At 40.8% G+C, this 22,263-nt stretch overlaps 2 protein-coding genes across 6 annotated transcripts; both read right to left on the bottom strand.

Moving 5' to 3' along the window:
* Positions 1-4,372: 4,372 nt before the first annotated feature.
* On the bottom strand, positions 4,373-11,339 carry LOC124115777 (adhesive plaque matrix protein-like). Its single transcript, XM_048385491.1, has 2 exons — positions 11,302-11,339; positions 4,373-7,202 (listed from the first exon to the last, which is right to left on the bottom strand). Exon 2 carries the CDS (start codon positions 7,190-7,192, stop codon positions 4,550-4,552), a length of 2,643 nt encoding a protein of 880 aa, XP_048241448.1. The 5' UTR covers positions 7,193-7,202; positions 11,302-11,339; the 3' UTR covers positions 4,373-4,549.
* Positions 11,340-15,122: 3,783 nt separating this feature from the next.
* LOC124115778 (glutenin, high molecular weight subunit DY10-like) lies at positions 15,123-20,619 on the bottom strand. 5 transcript variants are annotated; one of them, XR_006858023.2, is made up of 4 exons: positions 20,499-20,619; positions 16,596-17,595; positions 15,974-16,077; positions 15,123-15,256 (listed from the first exon to the last, which is right to left on the bottom strand). XR_006858023.2 is itself a non-coding variant. In XM_046476895.2 (4 exons), exon 2 carries the CDS (start codon positions 17,583-17,585, stop codon positions 16,626-16,628), a length of 960 nt encoding a protein of 319 aa, XP_046332851.2. In that variant the 5' UTR covers positions 17,586-17,595; positions 20,499-20,619; the 3' UTR covers positions 15,123-15,256; positions 16,069-16,077; positions 16,596-16,625. The 5 variants fall into 5 exon arrangements, 4 of the variants coding, with proteins under 4 accessions (XP_046332851.2, XP_046332853.2, XP_046332849.2 ...); XM_046476895.2 differs by having other exon boundaries at positions 16,069-16,077; XM_046476897.2 differs by having other exon boundaries at positions 16,069-16,077; positions 16,602-17,595.
* Between the last annotated feature and the right edge of the window lie 1,644 nt (positions 20,620-22,263).

The raw sequence follows: 22,263 nt of genomic DNA, 5'->3' as shown, positions 1-22,263 counted from the left end.
TTGTTACAAGTAAACCACATTCCACAACAGTTACTGACACTGGATAAAAAAACAGTATATAGAAAAAAACCAAGTAACTCAACTCATCATGATCACAATAACTATTCTTTGAAAGAAAGAAATACAAAAAAACTGACCAAAAAACGTAAAACAAGAGACGAGGAATCTCCGTTATTGATTAGTCCCGGTATTGAAATGTTCTCCAACTACGTGATAATATTTTGAGTATGTGCATCTGTGGTTGTGACAAAAAGACCTTATCTAGTATGACTTTTTTTGCCATATGGAGCCCTTAGTATTTTCATTTACATTATTATAACCAAATGCTAGTTGTAAAAAGAATGTGATCTATTTTTTGAGTATGTGCATCTGCCAATGTTGTTGGCAGTTTTGATACTATTTCCACATGTTTACATTTGTGCCAGAAATTGCTTCCATTTCCTTCCATCCACTTTTTAAATAAAGATCCACGTAAGAATAGGTCTTCAGCAACCTATGCTTGCCGTAAGAGGCGACGAACAGGATTGGGTAGTCAGGCTCGCCGATTTGGTCGATGCATAACATCATATTCCAATTGCGTAGTTCGATGCTCTTGGTGTCAATCACTGGATGATCTGGTCCAGACTGGATTATTTACAGACCTCCGTCATATGACTGGAATAATGCTGAGTGCGGCGTTAAACAAGAAACTATTTTTAAATAGACCTACCCTATGCAAATGTATCAACTGTATTGCCCAATACTCAAAATAAATAATATATTTTTCCACAACAGCGTTGTGTTATTTGTGGTTAATATAATTATGCTCCATCATGCCTTTCAGTAACATCATAATTATGCGTTTGTGAGGCATCACATATGGCTCTGCATCAATGTTTTCTTGTTGACTTATATAGCGACGTGCATGTACGTGTGTGTGTTTGTGTGGCTGCTTGTACTAGTCCGGACTGATGCCGATTTATAGTGCTAGCTCACTGAGCTAGACCACGGAGGCGGTCGACGAAGCTAAGGCTTCATGTTAATCATTATGGTTCGAGAAAGCGATGTTTTTCAAGGACCTCATTAAGGAAGATGTTGAAATGTTAAATGTGTTTTGTCATGTCTAAAAGATAAGTAATCTTGATTCATGTGATCGCATACATGATATGCCCCAAGGCTGAATTAATGTGACAACTTTATACAAAAATCAGGTGCATCAAGTTTAGTTAAACGATTGAGTAATCATTTATCTTGTCAAAATGGTCTGGGGATTTCCTCATTTAAAACTGGGCCACTGTTTGTCTAAATTGTGTGCATTGTGTCTGTTTAATTTTCTGTTGAATTTTGAAAAATTAAAATTTACACTCATTTTTTGGTCATACTTCTATACTTCACTGCCGAAGTCCAAAATCTGTGCAAGAATAAAAACAACTAGCTGTCAGTATTGTGGTCACATCTCACAATTGTTATAACGCTATATCTTAGTTGTCTGAAACTTGGTTTGTTGGTTGGTTTGTTGTTTAACGCAGCACTCAGCAATATTTCAGCTATATGACGGCGGTCTGTAAATAATCGAGTCCGGACCAAACAATCCAGTAATTGATATCATGAGCATCGATCCACACAATTGGGATCGACGACATGCTTCAACCAAGTCAGCGATTATGACCACCCGATCCCGTTAGTCGCCTCTTACGACAAGCTTTTAAGCATAGTCACCTTTTACGGCAGGCATGGGTTGCCGAAGACCTATTCTATCCCAGATCTTCACGGGTCGAACTTGGGGTTAGAATTGCTAACAAAATACCGATCCTTTATCAAACTCGTGGAATTATGATCTTTGACTGAATTCCTTCAATATATAACTATTTATACTGATTTTTGTCTTATATGTTTTAAGAGTTTTTATAAGCAGTCAAACACCGTTGTGTCGAACTTAGATGTGTCGAAATTGCGTTTGTCTCGAAGTAAAAGCTTGGTCCCTTCATATTCCTTCTTTATTGATCATTTACGGTTGTGTCTGATAACTCGAAGTATTTACTTCGGTCCCTTCAACTTCGACACAACGGTGTTTGCGAACGTCATTTCTGTGATGTTTTCGATATGAATCTCAAAGCGTCCAGTAAAGATGTTTAGTCAAAGCAATACCTCCGTGAGTCAAGAGGGTAATTAAACATGACGTGCATCACCTCGGGCGCTCCTCCAACGTCAAACTAACACACCCTGGCGGCGGATAACCCCATGCATATAGGCGGAGAGTCAGACACTGTGACTTAGCAGATTACGTGTCACTGTTCCCCGACATGACTCAGATCAATGATCATACTGTCAGTCACTGGTTTGCCTTGTCAGATTATTTACAGCCGACGTGATATTGCTGGCTGCGGCATTAAACAGCATTCTCCTCTCACATCCATAGTATCAGATATAACGATAATCTCATATAGACTTTCCTTACAGCGATGTATGGTGGTTGTGGTAGGGGTTGGTGGGGCACATTTTGAATTCTTCATTTCAGTTCAGTGTGTGTATGTGCGTGCTGTCAACAGACGTGACAAGTTTTTACAGCAATATACAGCAATGGTAGCATAACAATTCATCATGTAACGATTGACCGAGGCTACGAAAGCCTAATGATGCCACTTTGGTACCATAGTTTTATACTTTTAAAATCGAACTTTCTCGTTATTTCAATTATTTTCTCGAAATTTCGATTATTTTCTCGTTATTTTAATTATTTTCTCGTTACTTTGATTATTTTCTCGTTATTCTTGTTTATTTTTAAAAACTCGGAATTTTGAGTAGTTTCTCGTTACTTTGATTATCTTATTTATTCTCTCCATTTTTCCTCATTACTTCGTGTATTTTCTCGTAATTTCAGTTATTTATGGCTACTGCGTTTATTTTCTCGTTATTTCAAAAACTCGAATTTTAGAGTTTTTTCTTGTTACATCGATTATTTTCTCATTATTTCAATTATTTTCTCGAAATTTCGAGTTTTTCCTCGTTACTTCGATTATTTCCTCGTCATTTCGAATATTTTCTCGTTACTTCGAGTTTATTTCAAAAACTCGAGATTTCTATCTTTTTCTCATCATTTTCATCATTTTCTTGTTATTTCATTTTGTTCTCGAAATTCGATTTTTTTTTCTCATCACTTCAATTGTTTTCTCGTTATTTCATGTTTATTGTAAAAAACTCAAAATTTCGTTGTTTCTCGTTCCTTCGATTATTTCCTGGTTATTTCCTGTTTTTTGTAACTTAAGAGTTCTTTCTTGTTATTTTATCGAAATTTCGAGTTTTGTCTCGTTACTTCTATTATTTTGTCATTATTTCATGTTTAGTTCAAAAACTCGAAATTTCGAGTATTTTCTCGTTGTTCCAGTAATTTTCTCGTTACTTCGATTATTTTCGTTGTTTTCGGTTTATCTTAAAAAACTCAAAATTTTGATGTTTCTTTTTTCTTTGATTATTTTCTGGTTATTTCCATTTTCTCCTCGTTACTTGGATTATTTTATCGTTACTTACAGCTTATTTTAAAAACTCAAAATGTCGAGTATTTTCTTGTCATTTCGATAGCTTTCTTGTTATTTCGATTATTTTCTCGAAATATTTTCTCGTTACTTCAAATATTTTGTCTATATTTCATGGATATTTTAAAAAAGTCGAACTTTCGATTATTTTCTTGTTTCTTCGATAATCTGCTCGTTACTTTTATTTTTTTCTCATTACTTCGATCATTTTCTCGTTATATCTTGTTTATTTCCAAAACTCAAAATGTTGGTTATTTTCTCGTTTTTTCAATTATTTTCTCGTTTCTTCGATTATTTCCTTGATATTTCAAGTTCATTAAATAACTAAGGATTTTGAGTGTTTTCTCGTGATTTCAGCTATTTTTCTTGATATTTCGGGGAACCATTGTATTAACGAGAACAAATTATAGTAACGAGGAAGAAACTTGTAATTTCGAGTTTTTGAAGTGAACTTAATATGCCGAGAGAAAAATCGAGATTTCGAGAAATTAATGAAATAACGAGAAGTGATGAGATTTAATTCTCGAAATTTGGAGTTTTTTTAGATGAACTTGAAATAACGAGAACATAACTGAAGTAACGAGAAAATAATCGAAGCAACAAAAATACACTCGAAGTGACGAGAAAGAAATTAGAAATTTTGAGAAAATAATTGAAATAAGGAGAAATGTCGATGAAAAAATAAATAATTATGCAACGAAAGTGGCACCATTAGGATTTCGTAAGGGATATATTTTCATTCTAAATCTTTAAACTTTTAACATTATCACCAAAATATTCACATTCCCTAACTTTTTTGTTCGTTATGTTATTGTTTCGGCAAATTATATATTTTTTAAATGAACTGAAAACACATTAAAAACTTGCATCGTATTTTGTTTGATGCCCTGCAATTTATTTTTTTAAAGTACACATGTGACAATTTCATATCCGTTTTTGCTCAGGATAAGAAGTCACTATATGGCCAACAAAATGCCGATGCGACGTTAAATTATTATTTTGTACATTTTAACTCACTCACTCGGGATGTGTTATATTTATCCAAATAATCCACGTGCACGTTTCGTTTCAACTTGACTGGGAGCGTTGATCGTTTCAACTTGATTAGGATCGTTGATACCCTTGTTTGGATCCACAGTCTGTTCGTTTTGCAGAGTGGAATGGACTTCTTTATTCTCTTGTGGCGGTGGGGGATGAAGCTCCGTATCCTTTTGTTGCGGTAGGGAATGAAGCTCCGTATGCTCTTGTGGGGGTAGGGAATTAAGCCTGGTTTGCTCTTGTGGCGGTGGGGAATTAAGCCCGGTTTGCTCTTGTGTCGGTGGGGAATTGAGCTCCGTATGCTCTTGTGGGGATGGAGAATTAAGCTCCGTATGCTCTTGTGGCGGTGGGGAATTAAGCCCGGTTTGCTCTTTTGGCGGTGGGGAATTAAGCTCCATATGCTCTTGTGGTGATGGGGTATTAAGATCCGTATGCTCTTGCGGCGGTGGGGAATTAAGCTCCGTATGCTCTTGTGGCGGTGGGGAATTAACCTCGGTATGCTCTTGTGGCGGTGGGGAATTAAGCACGGTATGCTCTTGTGGCGGTGGGGAAAGAGGCTCCGGATGCTTTTGTGGCGGTGGGGAATGAAGCTCCTTATACCCTTGTGTTGGGGGAGGGAGTACCTTATGTCCCTGTGGTGTTTGTTTATACCCTAGTGGAGAAGAGTGAGGATGCCGATGCCCTTGTGGAGGGTAGTAGGGGTGCTGACGCCTTAGTGGAGAATAGAGGGGATGCTGATGCCCTTGTGGTGGAAAGATGGGATGCTGATGCCCTTGTGGAGGATATATGGGATGCTGATGCCCTTGTGGAGGATAGTAGGGGTTATGATGCCCTTGCGGAGGAGAGTGGAGTTGCTGATGCCCTTGTGGAGGATAGATGGGATGCTGATGCCCTTGTGGAGGATAGTAGGGGTTATGATGCCCTTGTGGAGGAGAGTGGAGTTGCTGATGCCCTTGTGGAGGATAGTAGGGGTTATGATGCCCTCGTGGAGGATAGTAGGGGTTATGATGCCCTTGTGGAGGAGAGTCGAGTTGCTGATGCCCTTTTGGAGTAAAGTGAGGTTCTTGTCCATGTTGCGTATAGGAGGGATTCTTCACATGTTTCTGATAATATTTTTGCTTCTTGGTCTTATGTTCGTGTTTCTTGATATTCTTTTCCTGAGTTTGACCGTGTTTACGCTGGTTTGGCTGTTGCTTCCCGTGCGGTGGGTATTGGCCTTGTTGCTTCCCGTGTGGTAGGTATTGGCCTTGTTGTTTCCCGTGCGGTGGGTATTGGCCTTGTTGCATTCCGTGCATTGGGTATTGTCCTTGTTGCTTCCCGTGCGTTGGGTATTGTCCTTGTTGCTTCCCGTGCGGTGGGTATTGGCCTTGTTGCTTCCCGTGCGGTGGATATTGGTCTTGTTGCTTCCCGTGTGTTGGGTAGTGGTCTTGATGCTTCCCGTTCGTTGGGTAGTGGCCTTGTTGCTTCCCGTGCGTTGGGTAGTGGCCTCCTTGCTTCTCGTACGGTGGGTAGTGGCCTTGTTGTTTCTCGTGCGGTGGGTATTTGCCTTGTTGCTTTCCGTGCGTTGGGTATTGTCCTTTTTGCTTCCCGTGCGTTGGGTATTGTCCTTGTTGCTTCCCGTGCGGTGGGTATTGGCCTTGTTGTTTCCCGTGCGGTGGGTATTGCCCTTGTTGCTTCCCGTGCGGTGGGTATTGGCCTTGTTGTTTTCCGTACGGTGGGTATTGGCCTTGGTGCTTCCCGTACGGTGGGTATTGGCCTTGTTGCGTCCCGTACGGTGGGTATTGGCCTTGTTGTTTCCCGTGCGGTGGGTATTGCCCTTGTTTCTTCCCGTGTGTTGGGTATTGGCTGTCGTGCTTCCCGTGCGGTGGGTATTGGCCTTGTTGTTTCCCGTACGGTGGGTATTCGCCTTGGTGCTTCCCGTACGGTGGGTATTGGCCTTGTTGCGTCCCGTACGGTGGGTATTGGCCTTGTTGTTTCCCGTGCGGTGGGTATTGCCCTTGTTTCTTCCCGTGTGTTGGGTATTGGCTGTCGTGCTTCCCGTGCGTTGGGTAGTGGCCTTGTTTCTTCCCGTGCGTTGGGTATTGGCCTTCTTGCTTCCCGTGCGTTGGGAAGTGGCCTTGTTTCTTCCCGTGCGTTGGGTAGTGGCCCTGTTTCTTCCCGTGCGTTGGGTATTGGCCGTCGTGCTTCCCGTGCGTTGGGTAGTGGCCTTGTTTCTTCCCGTGCGTAGGGTATTGGCCGTCCTGCTTCCCGTGCGATGGGTAGTGGGCTTGTTTCTTCCCGTGCGTTGGGTATTCGCCTTCTTGCTTCCCGTGCGTTGGGTATTGGCCGTCGTGCTTCCCGTGCGTTGGATATTGGCCGTCGTGCTTCCCGTGCAGTGGAAAGTGGCCTTGGTGGTCGAAATATATTTGTGGCGGGGAGTGGCCTTGTTTCTTCCCGTGCGTTGGGTATTGGCCGTCGTGCTTCCCGTGCAGTGGAAAGTGGCCTGGGTGGTCGAAATATATTTGTGGCGGGTAGAAATGTTGATATTGCCTGTAGGGCCGCCGATTCGCAATAGGGAAGTAGTTTTGGCGAGCGAAGGAGCCTTGTCCTGACACCATAACCCCCAGTACGGCCAGGCAGAGACCGACTATCAATGGCGTCATGTTGATATTTCTGTCATCAAAGTATAAAAAGGGCAAATATTAATGAATAATTTCATTAGCTGTGTATGATATATCATGCATGTATTGAACTACTGGACTATTTGGCTCCACATTGACGCTAAGCTGACTTTTTTCTTTTTCATGCTTGCAAAATCTTACATCTTAGTATAAGTCCGTGAACCTAAATGCTTATTTTACCCTATGTTCGTGTTGTCACCGAGTACATCTTCAATGAAAAACAGCACGAAAGGAGTTAAGACTTTTTGACACAATTTGCTTTACTCATGTATTTTGTGTTGCGGGTCTTGAAATGAATAGTTCTAGTTCAAATTGATTAGAGTACATCTTCAATGAAAAACAGCACAAAAGCAGTTAAGATACGGCTTTTTGACAGAATTTTCTTTGCCTATGTATTTTGTGGTGTAGTTTTTGAAATGAGTAGTTCTAGTTCAAATTGATTAGTGCACATGCATTTACTTACTAAACAATTTCTAAACATTTTGTTGGACAAAAATGGCCCTTGTCCTACTTCACCCTAAACAATCTTCCCGAGGCAAGTGAGTTAACTGACTATAAGAGTCCAGTTTCCACCCTTGCCGAACTAGGCTGGTATTATGGAGTTACATTTCGGCTGGACTAACGAGTCTATGCATAGTCCAATCAAAATCGCGCAACGAAATCGAAATTGTCATTCAGATTTCGGTCGATTACAAGATTTGCAAAGCATGTGAACTCTTTGTCAACAGATATTTTCTAAATCTTTTAATCAGGGTGATCACGTGATTTGATGCACTTTGGGAAGTAAGACTTGTTTTATCACAATATATATCTTGATTATCGATCAGACTGACTTGATTAGGCGCAGCCATTTTGTTTGTAGCAAATGCAAGTGATACGAGAGGTGGAATCTGATTGGTCCACATGAAAGGCATAGAAGGGATATAACTCGTAAAAGCCACAGGTGGCGCTACGATCGGAACCAGGAATTCCAACCTAGTTCCACCAGGTTTGAAACTGGACTTTTTAAAACCAGAATAAGCTTACCAGATCCAAAGTCACTTAGCAGGGATGAGCTCAGAGAAATAAGGTCACAGGGTTCTGAAGCTCACTTAATTTTGGAATATTATGGTGTAGTATCTTTGATCACAATGTCATACGAGGATGGCAAAAGAAATAAGCGATGTTTCTCCTCAGTAGGCATCCTAACAGTATGTTCATGTAACTACACAAATACACGTGCAATATTGGATATTGTGTTTAACGCCGTTTCAAACAGTATGTTAGTTATATCACGGCGTGTCAGCTTAATGTGATGCAGCTCAGACGTTTACCAATTTGGTGAAACCCACGAGCACGGGTACGGTGCTGACAAATCTAGAAACATAATCAGGGCGAACCGGGATTCGAAACCGAAATTATAGGTTTCTAGCGTGCTCAAGGGACGCAACTCTGTTCAACGAGTTGCGGCGCCTTAGACGACTGAGCCACCCGTAACCTCATTTAGAGGCCTCAGCCTATGTGTTAACCATGATTGCCATCTACCTTCTGATAGCCACAGTAGCACATGAAGCTCATATCTTGAAATTGTGTAACAATATGCCACAATACACAACAAAATAAACATTAATATATGACGCACACATATACTGATTAGGACATTTCACAATGAGTGGGCAAAAATTGACATTTTCAATTTGACTGCCAGGCGAAATCTTTACACTCCCCAGTGAGATGAAAACCATGTTCAGATGCACATCGACCCAATGATCCTTAACCGGAATAATATGTCAAAGGTTTCAGCTTTGTTTTAAATATAAAATGTCAACGCCAGAGTAATCAGTCTCGATCATCTGCCCATCCTCCGAAACAGATTCAATTGGGCTCAAATTTTGGGCTCAATAGTGCTGATCTTGACTAACCTTGGGGAAGGCTTAAGGAACTCTCTTGAGTATACTAGCATGCATTGCACCCTATGTCTCCCCTATCATTTGTATACGTACTACGGAGCTGATGAAATTTGTATGAAACAGATAGCTCGGGTAGAATTTCATGCTCGCGCAGCATGTTTTAAGGTCTTTAGGTTGTATATCTTGACTGATGTTGAGCCTTGGCATGGTGCGAATGACCATTTGCAACCAACCTGCTTTGTAGTTGTTATTCCTATAGTCACAGTGCATAGATTAAAGGAAGCCATCGAACGATCGTCAAAGGCTGGAAGACCTAAAGTAACACGTGACGATAATGTAAGCCTCTTTAAATTTGATGGTGAAGCGATACTTAGATTGTGCGTTCGACGTTTGCCTCTATAGTTAAAGGGGAAGTGTACACGCAAAAATAACTTTCTTTCTTTTTCTAAACAAAACGCAATTTTAGAATAAGTTAATATCTGTGTTTGAAAATGTAAACTAATTTTTTTCACTGTGAAAGTAGGAAGCTCACAATAGTGTGAAAATGATATGGCGTTATGAGGCCTTTGTTTTTCGAGCTAAACAGGCCTGAGTTATCCCCCTTAGATTATGACGTAATTCGTGCCAATTCAACTGGATCCCTGTCTATTCTCAACGCAAAAGATATCAAGTACCAGTTTTCGGTAAAACAACATGGCCTACGACACACTCCGGCGCAGTGGTGACTCAGCATAACACTATGTTGGCTGGCATCTGAGACGCTAGAATCACACACCTGTACCTACACCACGTGAAGCGGTTCTAACATAGCATGATGACGTCATAATGTTTATCAATTGGCACCCATGACGTCATATTGCAAGGGGCATAAGCCATGGTGTTTTTGGTATGAAAATAGAACACTTGGTAAATGTGAAAAATATAAATCGTTTTAATGCAAAACATATGTTAATTAATTGTGATATTTTTAAATTTTTGTCTATGACACTACTAGGTTAACACTTTTAATGTGGAAAAAATACAAGAAAAATAGGTTCATTTCCGTGTGAACTTGCCCTTTAAATCTAGCGGGAAAGTCATTGCCATCATCTGATATTGGGGATTCCGGGGTGCGGACTGATCGACAGCAAATTCCGGTGGTTGCTGGAGGCAATATAATGGACTTGGTTAATAGTGTGTCGCTATTGTGTGGCTGCTCATTTTATAAATCACTTTATTGTCGGGTCCAGGCTCAATGATGTACAGGCCGTTACCATACAGTTGGACCGTTGCTCAGTGTGACATTAAACTAACAAACAAACACACAATCAGGACCGCAGACTCTAGGGCACTCAGACACGCAGCCGCGCGCGCGCACGCACGCACGCACACACGCACGCACGCACGCACGCACACACACACACACACACGCACGCACGCACGCACACACACACATGCACGCACACACACATGCATGCACACACACATGCACACACACACATCCATGCATACACATATGCACACACACACATATGCACACACACACAGGCACACAAACACACACACACACACACACACACACACACACACACACACACACACACACACACACACACACACAGAGAATTAAAACATAACGACTATTTTCATGTGATCAATTGAATTGCCTTTGCATGTGTTTGTGACAGTTGCTACGCGTGGGGCAGGATACGCTAACCTTTTCGCGAACACCTAGTATCATTACTATTTGATAGTGATTCATAAACACATGCTCATGATATAGTCGGAATCGTACAATCGACTCTGCTTTTTGCAGAGCTTTCATATGTACATGGAAAGGGTTTTGTCGCTTTTATTTATTTGATGACATTTGTTGAAATTGGGGAGCTCAAACGGGACGGCTGAAATATACACCAATTTCCCGATATGAAATGCATGGTATGAAACATGAATGATGTTTGTTTTAAGATCTTGCCCATTTCTTTTAAAAAACAACATGTTTACATCGAATCTAGTATCAAAATAGAAATTGCATACTCTTTTTGAAAGTCTACTTTACCTGCTGTTCGAGTTTCTCAATTACCATTCAATATCAAATTTAAAGACAAACAGTACACAGAATGTACACATCAAATATGACTCTAAATAGACGGTAAGGCCCCCGCAAAAACAGGTTACATATATGAAACTTTCTATGTCTATCTGAGGGAAGTTCAAACTCACCGGTCTGCAACGATGTTCAAGGTAAATAACCTGTTGTCCTTGTGTCCTTCTTAAATATCATTCACTAATGCCTCGAGGTTTTCAACTGTAACGATACAAAAAAAAACTAAATGTGATTTCTCAATCGCTCACAGACTATATTTTTCTTGAATATACAGTATTTTGCTGGTGTCTCATTTGGAAGGCCGTAAAAATATTAGTTTCAAAATGAAAGGAATGTGTTTTGGTTATTACTGGCTCACTTAACAATGTTCCAGTTGTATGGCGTCTCACTTAGCTCCATGGGGACAGGTAATGGTTTTTGAGATGAATATACTTTAGGCCAAATGTTGTCGGTTAGTGTACGTCTGAAAGACGTTATTCATAAAGTAGAGCCATGGTCCGTTTGCTGATCAGTTAGTCATTATCGTAATGTTATCAAAAAAATGATGAACCCAACATGGATGAGGTCATATTTATTTCATCCATTAAATTCAAGTAGCCCGTGCCATGGGTTTTAGCTATAATAACGGTAATGCTATTTTTCAGGGCATTATCATTTGCAGATGCCTTGGTCTTTTCAACTGCCCGACGAAGGAGGGCAGTTAATTGGAGAACTCGGGCTTCTGCAAATTATAATGCCATAAAAAAGCGTTGCCCTGATATTATAGCTGAAATGGATAGATAGTCCGCAAGTTATCAGAAATGAGCGGGCCGCTGTAACTTGGAAATGCCCTCATATTGCTTGACGACGGGCCATTATCACGCCCGTTTTTAGGTGACGTCATATGGATAGGAAAAGGTGACGTCACGTTCAATAGTGACGTCATCGGGTTTGTTCTATGACGTTTCCATATTTGTAAAAGTGGGTCAGTGAAATTCGCGTTAATTTCAGTAAATGCTTCAAAACCGATATTTAGTTTATAATGGTTAATGGGAGACTTCGGGCTTCTGCAAATGATAATACTCTGAAAAAAAGCGTTACCCTTATAATATTGGTGGCTAGTCGGTCAAAAACATTACATCAAAGAAATGTAGGTCACCAGCATGCAATAATAATCAAATGTTACGCATAAAATATATAGAGAATACTAAACTCTTTCGCGTTAGATGCCATTTTTACGAAACGAGTCAGATACCATAGAAAGTTCACGAGTCTATATATAGGTGTAAAGACATAATAACTTTCGTTCGTTGACAGACCAAACTAAACCGGTTGCAAAATCTGGTTGTGCGTGAATATTGATATATGCCCAAATATGGGCATTGCTGACATTTCTATGCACACGCATTAACAACATGCTCTTGCTGTTGTGTTTGCAAACATAACAGCCCAGACGCTCAAGATCCTTTTGGAAGAATTTCTTCAACTTATGGTAATTCAAGCGCATTGTTGTAAGTACCCAGGACACCTATAAGAACATTTTAAAAGTCACATTAGCGCCGCGCTTAAATATCGGACCAACAGCTAGTCGGTCACTCGCACTGCCGGCCGGGTCCCGTCTGTGCATTCGGTTTCCTTGATCTGTCAGCTGAATTTATATCCTGCCTGTACCATTTTGGAAGAGGGAAATCAGAGTGTTCGCCAAAGACATTAATGGTAACTGTACCAACCTATACTGAAGACGGGAATAAGAAAAGACAACCGTGATCCACTCACAGCGTTTTACGCTAGAGATAAAGAATGTTATTGTTCACATTTGGGATGTTTTGGATCACATAATCAGAAGTCAGGCACACTTCTATGGAGTTTTCGAATTATTTGTATCGGAAATGTTCACCTTTAGTGATCTGGTCATAGAGTCGTGTATGTTCATTCATGAACAAACACCTTCGGAAGCAATGTCACAAAATACGCTTCGAATGGTGGCACTAATCATTATGGCACAACCGGAGCATCGAACATAAGTCTTGATATCTATCCAGATTCAATTTACCACGCTTAATTACCTTTAACGTCAAATAAAATTGAAAGTCGCGAAAGTGGTCGGGTACGTCACGCACATTGGGCCCTCGATCCATCGGTAGACATTGCATATGGATATGAATGGCTCGATTATATAATGTCTGCAGTAGCTCTATGTATAACTGATATAGAATGCAAAGCGAATTAAATGCGTGTGACGATCTTGTTTGGTTTAAGAAAGGGTGTGTAAATGGCTCGATACTTGGGATTGACTGCCTACCCCTTGGTCATTGACAGTCAAGCAATGAAGGCTCCAAGTGCAAACGGCTTCTTGTTATCATTCCCAGAAGTGTACTGAACTTGAGGTAACTTCTACATGGATGCATTAAGTTCGCAATGTATGTTTGTAACATGTGTATGACGTCACACAGTGTGTACACGAGGAATAACGTATTGATACGTTGTGAACCTCGGCGCCGAGTTACGCAATATGCATTTATCATATATACACGTCGGAATTTGCCGATTAAACTCGGAATGGTGTACAAATTGCAGCGCGCCCTGGTATTCTTTATTGAGAATGTTATCCTTTAGCGTTTGGTGTCCTTGTGTACACTGGCGTTCTTTTGTACACACTGTTTGGTATGGCGTCTTTTCTTTGCTATCTATATGATTTGTCAAGGTTGTTCATTGAAACTATGATTATGGATTCGAATTCCGGTTCGCACCCTTTGGGTTTATAGATTTGTCAGACCATACCCGTACTCGTGGGTTGACCATACCCGTACTCGTGGTATTCATCAAAGTGATAAATGTCTTAGACATGCATTACGTCGGGCTTTCCTCCCACATTAAGCTGACACGCCGTGATCTAATCGGAAGCGTTTAACCCAACTTACTCACTCACTCATTGATATCTGTTTTGTATTTTGACATTCCTTATCCAAATGCAAATGATGACTTTTATCGTAATAAGTGTGTCTGTTATTTGCAGCTTGTGACTTTTATTTCAATTGATGTATTGTATTGACCGAATGGCGGCCCATTTGAGTAGAAATCATACAGTTGATAAGAAAAGACCTTTGATAGAATCAGAGTAATAACACAACCCAAATATGGATTAAGAAAATATTGTATTAATTGGTATGCATGTAGCTATCACCAGACGAGCCAAGCTCCTTCCCAGCGCGTGACACCTTCGTTACACTCTCGGTAACATCGCTGCCACCAGTGTGGGCGCGGCCATTACAAGAATCTTGAAATTTGCCCTCTAACCCCAAATGTAGTCACGTTTATACGTTTGTTTATGTCTTTGGGAATGCCATCATAGTTCATTTTGAAAAGGTTTACGACTGACAATGTTTTCCACATGAATTTACTTTGTTGTTTGTATAATCAGATTGGTTCGAGATTGCAGACTAACGGAAAACCAACCAACTTCTCCCTTACATTCATAATTTATCAGTTACATGATAGTTTTAATGAAATAGAAATTCAAATTGACAAACTAAGAAAGTAATTTAGCAGGGGTAAGTGTATTCGGCGTCACGACAGTCGTCACTTGTTTGTAAACATAACGGTCAATCGGCTGCGAGTTCAACTCCAAGCATGGTTGTGGTCATCTATCACTGTGGGGAGTTTTGACTGGTGGCAGCGATAGTCTGGAGAGCTCCGCGAACGGGATATCGCTGTGAGGAGCTTGCAGACGAGCATGTCCTTGTCACCTCTTGCAGTGAAGAGGTAAAGCCTGACAATTGTGCTATTGAGGACACTATTCTTCATCCTGATAATCTGTTGATATTGCGCCGCCCGAAGTTGTTACTGTTGTGCATCGAAAATACGCTTGCTTGTTCAAGTCATCATCTATTCATTTCTTAACATTGTAATACTTGCGATGTCGAAATAAGTAAATACATCAACAACGAAACAACACAAGTAATCAGATATGCTTTATTAAGTCTCAATACAACAACAATCAAATATACATAGTCACTGCCGTGTTGATATGCATCGTGTAATCTTCGATTTTCTTGCTGCACAGACATAGGGTTTAAGTCAGGACTGGTGAATCTGAAACAAGCCAGTACGTATTAACACACAACGAACGCGGTGAGGAATCTGGAGGTATGTCACGGTTGTCGTCAGAACAGGCAGGAATTGCTCAGATTCAGTGACTTATAAACTGCCGAGCTGAAAAAAGTAAACACTAAATGTTTTGATAGTGGCTAAAAATAAAACAAACACGAAATGGTTATTCGATGGTGATGTATTTGATACAGATATCATAGGCGATATTACATGCATCATGTCAATGAGTGAATATGGTTTTACGCCGCTTTTAGCAATATTCCAGCAATATCACGGCGGGGGACACCAGAAATGGGCTTCACACATTGTACCATGTCGGGAATCGAACCCGGGTCTTCGGCATGACAAGCGAACGCCCATATCAATGAGGACTAGTATCTATGGACGGGTCAGCCTGATGACGTTTTGTACATTTGTAATTGTTCGCTCAAATCCAGTGTTCAAGTGTATACTTTGTTGTGCTTGGCAGTTAACACACACTAGTCCTGGTCACTTGAAACAGAATAGCGATATATCGCGATTATTAATTAACGAAGACAGTTGCATGTGTGCTAATAATTATACGGTGAAAACAAGCCATTCCGCCGATAAGGAATATTACTCACAATAATGACGAAAATTGCAAAGTGTGCTTTCAAGAAATAGCCATTTTGCTGGCGATAAGCAACATCATTGAGTTTTGATCACGTGGTTACAAACCGACTGAGGATCGACAGATGGTCTGCTAGGGCAGTCCTCCCCATTTGAAATAGACATGTGACTGCATGCGGATGTATATGCGGAACGTTCATTACCAGCACGAACTGAAAGAAAACAAAGACGTGCAGATTAATTTTTAAAGTGATTTTGATATAGTTGGAGATGTACACACCGCTTTATATAGCCGTTGGCAGTCACTTGTCAATTTCAAATGGGGAGGACTGCCCACGCAGACCATTCTACATGACCGGTCAAAATCAACGATGACGCTCCAGTGCCTCATGCATACCATTGAACCCCGATCAATGCTCATTCTTTCAGTCAGTGGTTTGATGGCATACTTGATTGGGTGTTACAGAATGTAAATAGCAAGTGCTGTCATAAGAGCTACGTAATATAGTTTTTTTTCTTTCCGCGAACGAGTGTGAATGCTATCACACGTGCAAGACACACACGCCCGCCAGCCCGCACGCACATTACCATGAAAAATAATGTGTTTTTTATACGTACTCGGTACTCAAACACATAAAAAATTACGTCGTTTTTAGTTTTGGTTTCTTTCAATGTCTTTCGATTATCATATGTGATAATTTCAGTATTTACACAGGATAAATGTTCTTACTTTTACCCTTGTTTTCCAAACTCAGAGTTGTCATTCATGAACCGGGGTCTTCGGTGTTGAAACCTTCTGACTGGGTTTGTTGATCTGCTTTAATCCGTTTTTGCTGTTTTGCGGTTGCTGGTGCCCATTTGTTGAAAAGTGGGGTTGATGTGACCCTTGTGGTTGGTAAAGGGGTTGTTGCCCTTTTGGGAGGAACTTGGGTCCCTGATGCCCTTGTGGTGGGTAGTAGGGTTGTTGGTGCCCATGCGTTGGGTAGTGGCCTTGTTGCTTCCCATGCGTTGGGTAGTGGCCTTGTTGCTTCCCGTGCGTTGGGTAGTGGCCTTGTTGATTCCCATGCGTTGGATAGTGGCCTTGTTGCTTCCCGTGCGTTGGGTAGTGGCCTTGTTGCTTCCCGTGTGTTGGGTAGTGGTCTTGATGCTTCCCGTGCGTTGGTTTGTGGCCTTGTTGCTTCCCGTGCGTTGGGTAGTGGCCTTGTTGCTTCTCATGCGTTGGGTAGTGGCCTTGTTGATTCCCGTGCGTTGGGTAGTGGCCTTGTTGCTTCCCGTGCGTTGGGTAGTGGCCTTGTTGCTTCCCGTGCGTTGGGTAGTGATCTTGATGCTTCCCGTGCGTTGGGTAGTGGCCTTGCTGCTTCTCGTGTGTTGGGTAGTGGCCTCCTTGCTTCACGTGCGTTGGATATTGGCCTTCATGCTTCCCGTTCGGTAGGTATTGGCCTTGATGCTTCCCGTGCGTTTGGTAGTGGTCGTCTTGCTTCCCGTGCGTTGGGTATTGGCCTTGTTGCTTCCCATGCGGGGGGTATTGGTCGTCGTTTTTCCCGTGCGGTGGAAAATGGCCTGGGTGGTCGAAATATATTCTTGACGGGTAGAAATGTTGGTGTTGCTTGTTGGGCCGGTGCTTCGCTGTAGGGAAGTAGTTTTGGCCGGTAAAGGGCCCTTGTCCTGACACCATAACCCCCAGTACGGCCAGGCAGAGACCGACTATCAATGGCGTCATGTTGATATTTCTGTCATCAAAGTATAAAAAGGGAAAATATTAATGAATAATTCCATTTGCTGTGTATGATATATCGTGCATGTATTGAACTACTGGACTATTTGGCTCCACATTGACGCTAAGCTGACTTTTTTCTTTTTCATGCTTGCAAAATCTTACATCTTAGTATAAGTCCGTGAACCTAAATGCTTATTTTACCCTATGTTCGTGTTGTCACCGAGTACATCTTCAATGAAAAACAGCACGAAAGCCGTTAAGACTTTTTGACACAATTTTCTTTGCCTATGTATTTTGTGTTGTAGTTTTTGAAATGAATAGTTCTAGTTCACATTGATTAGTGCACATGCATTAACTTACAAAACAATTTCTAAACATTTTGCTGGACTTGAGCCAAAAAAGACCCTTGTCCTACCTCACACTTTTACACCTAAACAATCTTCCCGAGGCAAGTGAGTTAATTGACTATAAGAGTCCAGTTTCAAGCCTTGTCGAACTAGGTTGGTATTATGGAGTAATACTGTGTCTGGACTAACGAGTCTGTGCATAGTCTAATCAAAATCGCTCAACGAAATCAAATTTGTCATGCAGATTTCGGTCGATTGCAGGATTTGCAAAGCATGTGCACCGCCCACTCGTTGTCAACAGATATTTTCTAAATCTTTGTAATCAGGGTGCTCACGTGATTTGATGCACTTTGGGAAGTAAGACTCGTTTTATCACAATATATATCTTGATTATCGATCAGATTGTCTTGATTGGGCGCAGTTATTTTGTTTGAAGCAAAGGCAAGTGATACGAGAGGTGGAATCTGATTGGTCCATAGGGGAGGCATAGCAGGGACAGGTGGCGCTACGATCGAGACCAGGAATTCCAACCTAGTTCGGCCAGGGTTGAAACTGGACTTTTATACTCCAGAATAACTAACCAGATCCAAAGTCACTTAGCAGAGATGAGCTCAGGGAAATAAGGTCACAGGGTTTTGAAGCTCACTTCATTTTGGAATATTATGGTGTAGTATCTTTGATCAGAATGTCAAACATGGATGGAAAAAGAAATAACCGATGTTTATCCCCAGTAGACATCCTACAGTATGTTCATGTAACTACACATATACACGTGCGATATTGGATATTGTGGTTAAGGCCTTGGGCAACAATTATTTGCAAAGCATCATCACACAATCTATTCATTTTCACAATTAATGTTTTGGTATCATTATCAAAATGTTCATTTGTTTCACGGGCGATACCCAAAGGCTCGAATGCCTAAAGTAGCACGTGACCAAAATGCGTCACAATGACATTCATTTTCTGCATAACAAACTGGTAATATTAATACCATTCACACCTTAAAGAATCTAGAAAAGCTCAAACTAGCACGATAATATCAGCTTCAAGCATATAACACTTGCAATTATTAAGTGAATATAGACTCAAAGATGCTTCTCAACAAAGAAAGATGTTAAATTGTGAATGCTCTACTGAGGTTATATTTTATAATATCGTTAAAGTGAATTAAGATGTAAAACATACTTCCTCACAAGAACATTTTTGATAACATCTGTTGAAATTCAGGAGCTCAAATTACTCGTTAAAGATAAAAAAACACCATTTCTCTGAAGGAAAAACACGCAATATTTGACATGAATGTTCTTAAAAGCGACAAAACCCTTTCCATATTCATAAGAATTCCCTGCTCAAAGCAGAGCCGATTGTACTATTGCGACAATGAATCACTATCTGTTTATGAATCAATATCAAATAGTAATGATACAAGGTGTCCGCAAAAAGGTGTGGCTATCCTGCCCCCGGTGGCACCCGTCAAAAACACATGCAAAAGCATGTCAATTGTTCACCCGACAAAAACACAAGGACATGTGGTGCAAGTCAAAATTGGGAAATTGCATAGGACATAATTTTTATCACTGATGTGTCAAATTTGAAAATGTCCTCCACACGTCTACCATAAAACATTATGAAAGCTTTACTGAGGCCTTGAATGTATTAACCACGATCACACATTGATCAAAATGTTTCCGTTGAATCTTCCCTAAAAAAATCGAAATCAGAACAAACTGCACTCAGTACTGAAGAACAAATGGTCACAACTATGTTAAGATGTCTTACTAATCATAAAGATGTGCGTATTTGACATTGTCTGCAAAAAGGATGTAAATGTGTATATATGTGTGGGTGAGAGAGCGTGGTTGAGCGCCGCTTTTGACAGTATATAAATCACCACGTGTCAGCTTTTTGGAAATGGGAGGAAAGCCCATATATCAGGACAACTCGGGAACTGTCTATGAATGTCTGTGCACCTCTTTGTATATGTATCTCTGTTGCCTCTTGTTGGTGCCACAACTAAAGAAGCTTTAGTTCAGTTTATTTTTTTATATGTAAACATTTTTTCGAACAACAATTGTACATGCATTATTTTTCTATTAGAAGGGGGGTGAGGTGAGGTGAAAGTTGGTTTAACGTCGTCCAAGATTATTGCGCGCGTGTGTGTGTGTCTGTTTGTACTCGTCCGGACTAATGCCGATTGTATAGTGCTAGCCGCCTCCACTTAGAAACCATGCCGCACTTAACATGAATACCCCACTCAGATACAGAATACTGACTCCGAGCCGACCAGTCCTTGTTTTAGCCCCTTAATGCCGAGCGGCAAACAGGGTAAGAACAAGTACCAACTTTTAACGTCTTATGTTACGACGCGGTCGTGGATCCAACCCCGGACCTTCAGCTCTCCGGGCGGACGCTCTACCATTGGACCACGGAGGCGGTCTCTATTAGAAGGATTAAGGACAGCCAGACTATACCATGTAAACATGCAGCTGTATGCAGGTGTGAAATATGTCTAGACACATAATATATGTATGTTAAACCCATGGCTGTAAAGGAAACTCAGACTCACCGATCTGCAGCGACGTCCAAGGTCGCTGTGTTGTGAAGTCTTGTTCGTGTTTCCGTCTTAAATATCGTTCGATGATGCCTTCAGGTCTCCAATTGTAAGGATACGAAAAAAACAAATATGCATTCTCACTCATTTAATTGTACAAGTGCGTTTATCTTAAATATATGGCATTTTTTCTGATTTGAAAGGCCGACCAAAGCGTTGGTTTCAAAGGAAATATTTTTGTTTGTTATTGCCGCAACAATACTACAGTTCCTGTCCATAAACAATTGTCATGTTAGGGATGATGTAAATAGAGCTAAAATACTTTAGGCCAAATCACATTTGGGAGGAATCTGCAATAGGCTATGCTAAATGTAGGGTCATGGTACGTTTGCAGACCTGTCTCAATCTGACTTTATTGCTAAGTTACATTAAATATAACGTAAAATGTAAAATGAAGTAATTCATAAGCATCTTACCAGCTAACGTAGTCAAATATATTTTATTTTTATGTGTCTAACTACTAACAGCTTTGCATCATGTAGTCTTCGGTTTTCTTGCCGATGTAGAAAGTACGGTCGACTCAATTGCAGGCCTGGGCAATCTAACACAGTCATAAAGATATCAATAACGACCTCTGTGGGGATACGGGGTTATATAAGTGTAGGTTTCAAATTCTAGTAGTTCATGCTTCTGATAATCACACCCTGGCTTGGCTGATTGTGTGTCATTGAAACCCGTGTGTCGGGTTTATGGTCACGCCTTCCGCTGATTTGCCTAGTCAGACGTAGCTATTAACAGTGAGTGAGTGAGTATGGTTTTACGCTGCTTTTAGCAATATTCCAGCAATATCACGGCGGGGAACACCAGAAATGGGCTTTACGCATTGTTCCCATGTCGGGAATCGAACCCTAGTCTTCGGCGTGACGAGCGAACGCTTTAACCACTAGGCTACCCGACAGCCCGTAAGTATTAACAGACCGTTGTGACAATGCTGTTTACGGCGTTAAACAACATCCATTTATTACGTCAGATTCAGGGGTCCGTAATGAATAGCATTCAATTCAACAATGACGTCATATAGAATTTTCTTACAGCGACCCTTCGTCTCAAACCTTATAAAGTTTTAATACAACTTCTTACAGGTATAAAGAAAAGAAGATTTAACCGTCTCTTTGTCCTCAGGACATGACACTTTCATGTTGATTGATTGGAAATTGCTGTTTCGTTTTGATAAAAATAAAACATATGGTTGAACTTTCCGTTTGCTGTCATTAATGTTCGTACGATTGACAACGGATTATAAAGAACTTTTTATAGACTGAAGTGTCACAGTGTATCAGGTACACGGCTCTCCCTGTTGTTCGGATGCATGGATTGTGTTAGAGTGGGTCATTATATTCACGTCTATTGTTGCTTTGCATGCATTGGCGATACCACCCATCCAGCCGCTCAACACACACTGAAACAAACAGTATACAGCAGGTGGCAAAACAATTTAACTGGGGTTGATTGACCGAGACAAAATATTGACCGTAGAATCAAAAATATATAATGTGATTACAATGTTATTGCTCATTCCAATATATGAAAAATAACATCTTTAACGAATTGGAAACATATTTGTATATCATTTTTGGTTTTAGGCATTTGTACCTTTCAGTTTATGCCAATTTCGTATTTGTTTACTCAGGAGAAATGTCACGTTTTTCACGTTTACAATCATTTTGCGAGTTTAGAGTTGCCAGGAACATGGTTTTTTGGTGTTGAACTTTTTCTCGTT

This window comes from Haliotis rufescens, unplaced genomic scaffold, assembly GCF_023055435.1.
Source record: "Haliotis rufescens isolate VD_foot unplaced genomic scaffold, xgHalRufe1.0.p SCAF_59, whole genome shotgun sequence".
NCBI lineage: Eukaryota > Metazoa > Mollusca > Gastropoda > Lepetellida > Haliotidae > Haliotis > Haliotis rufescens.
Note: the sequence above shows the minus strand (reverse complement) of the source record. Positions and strands in the feature narration are given on the sequence as shown.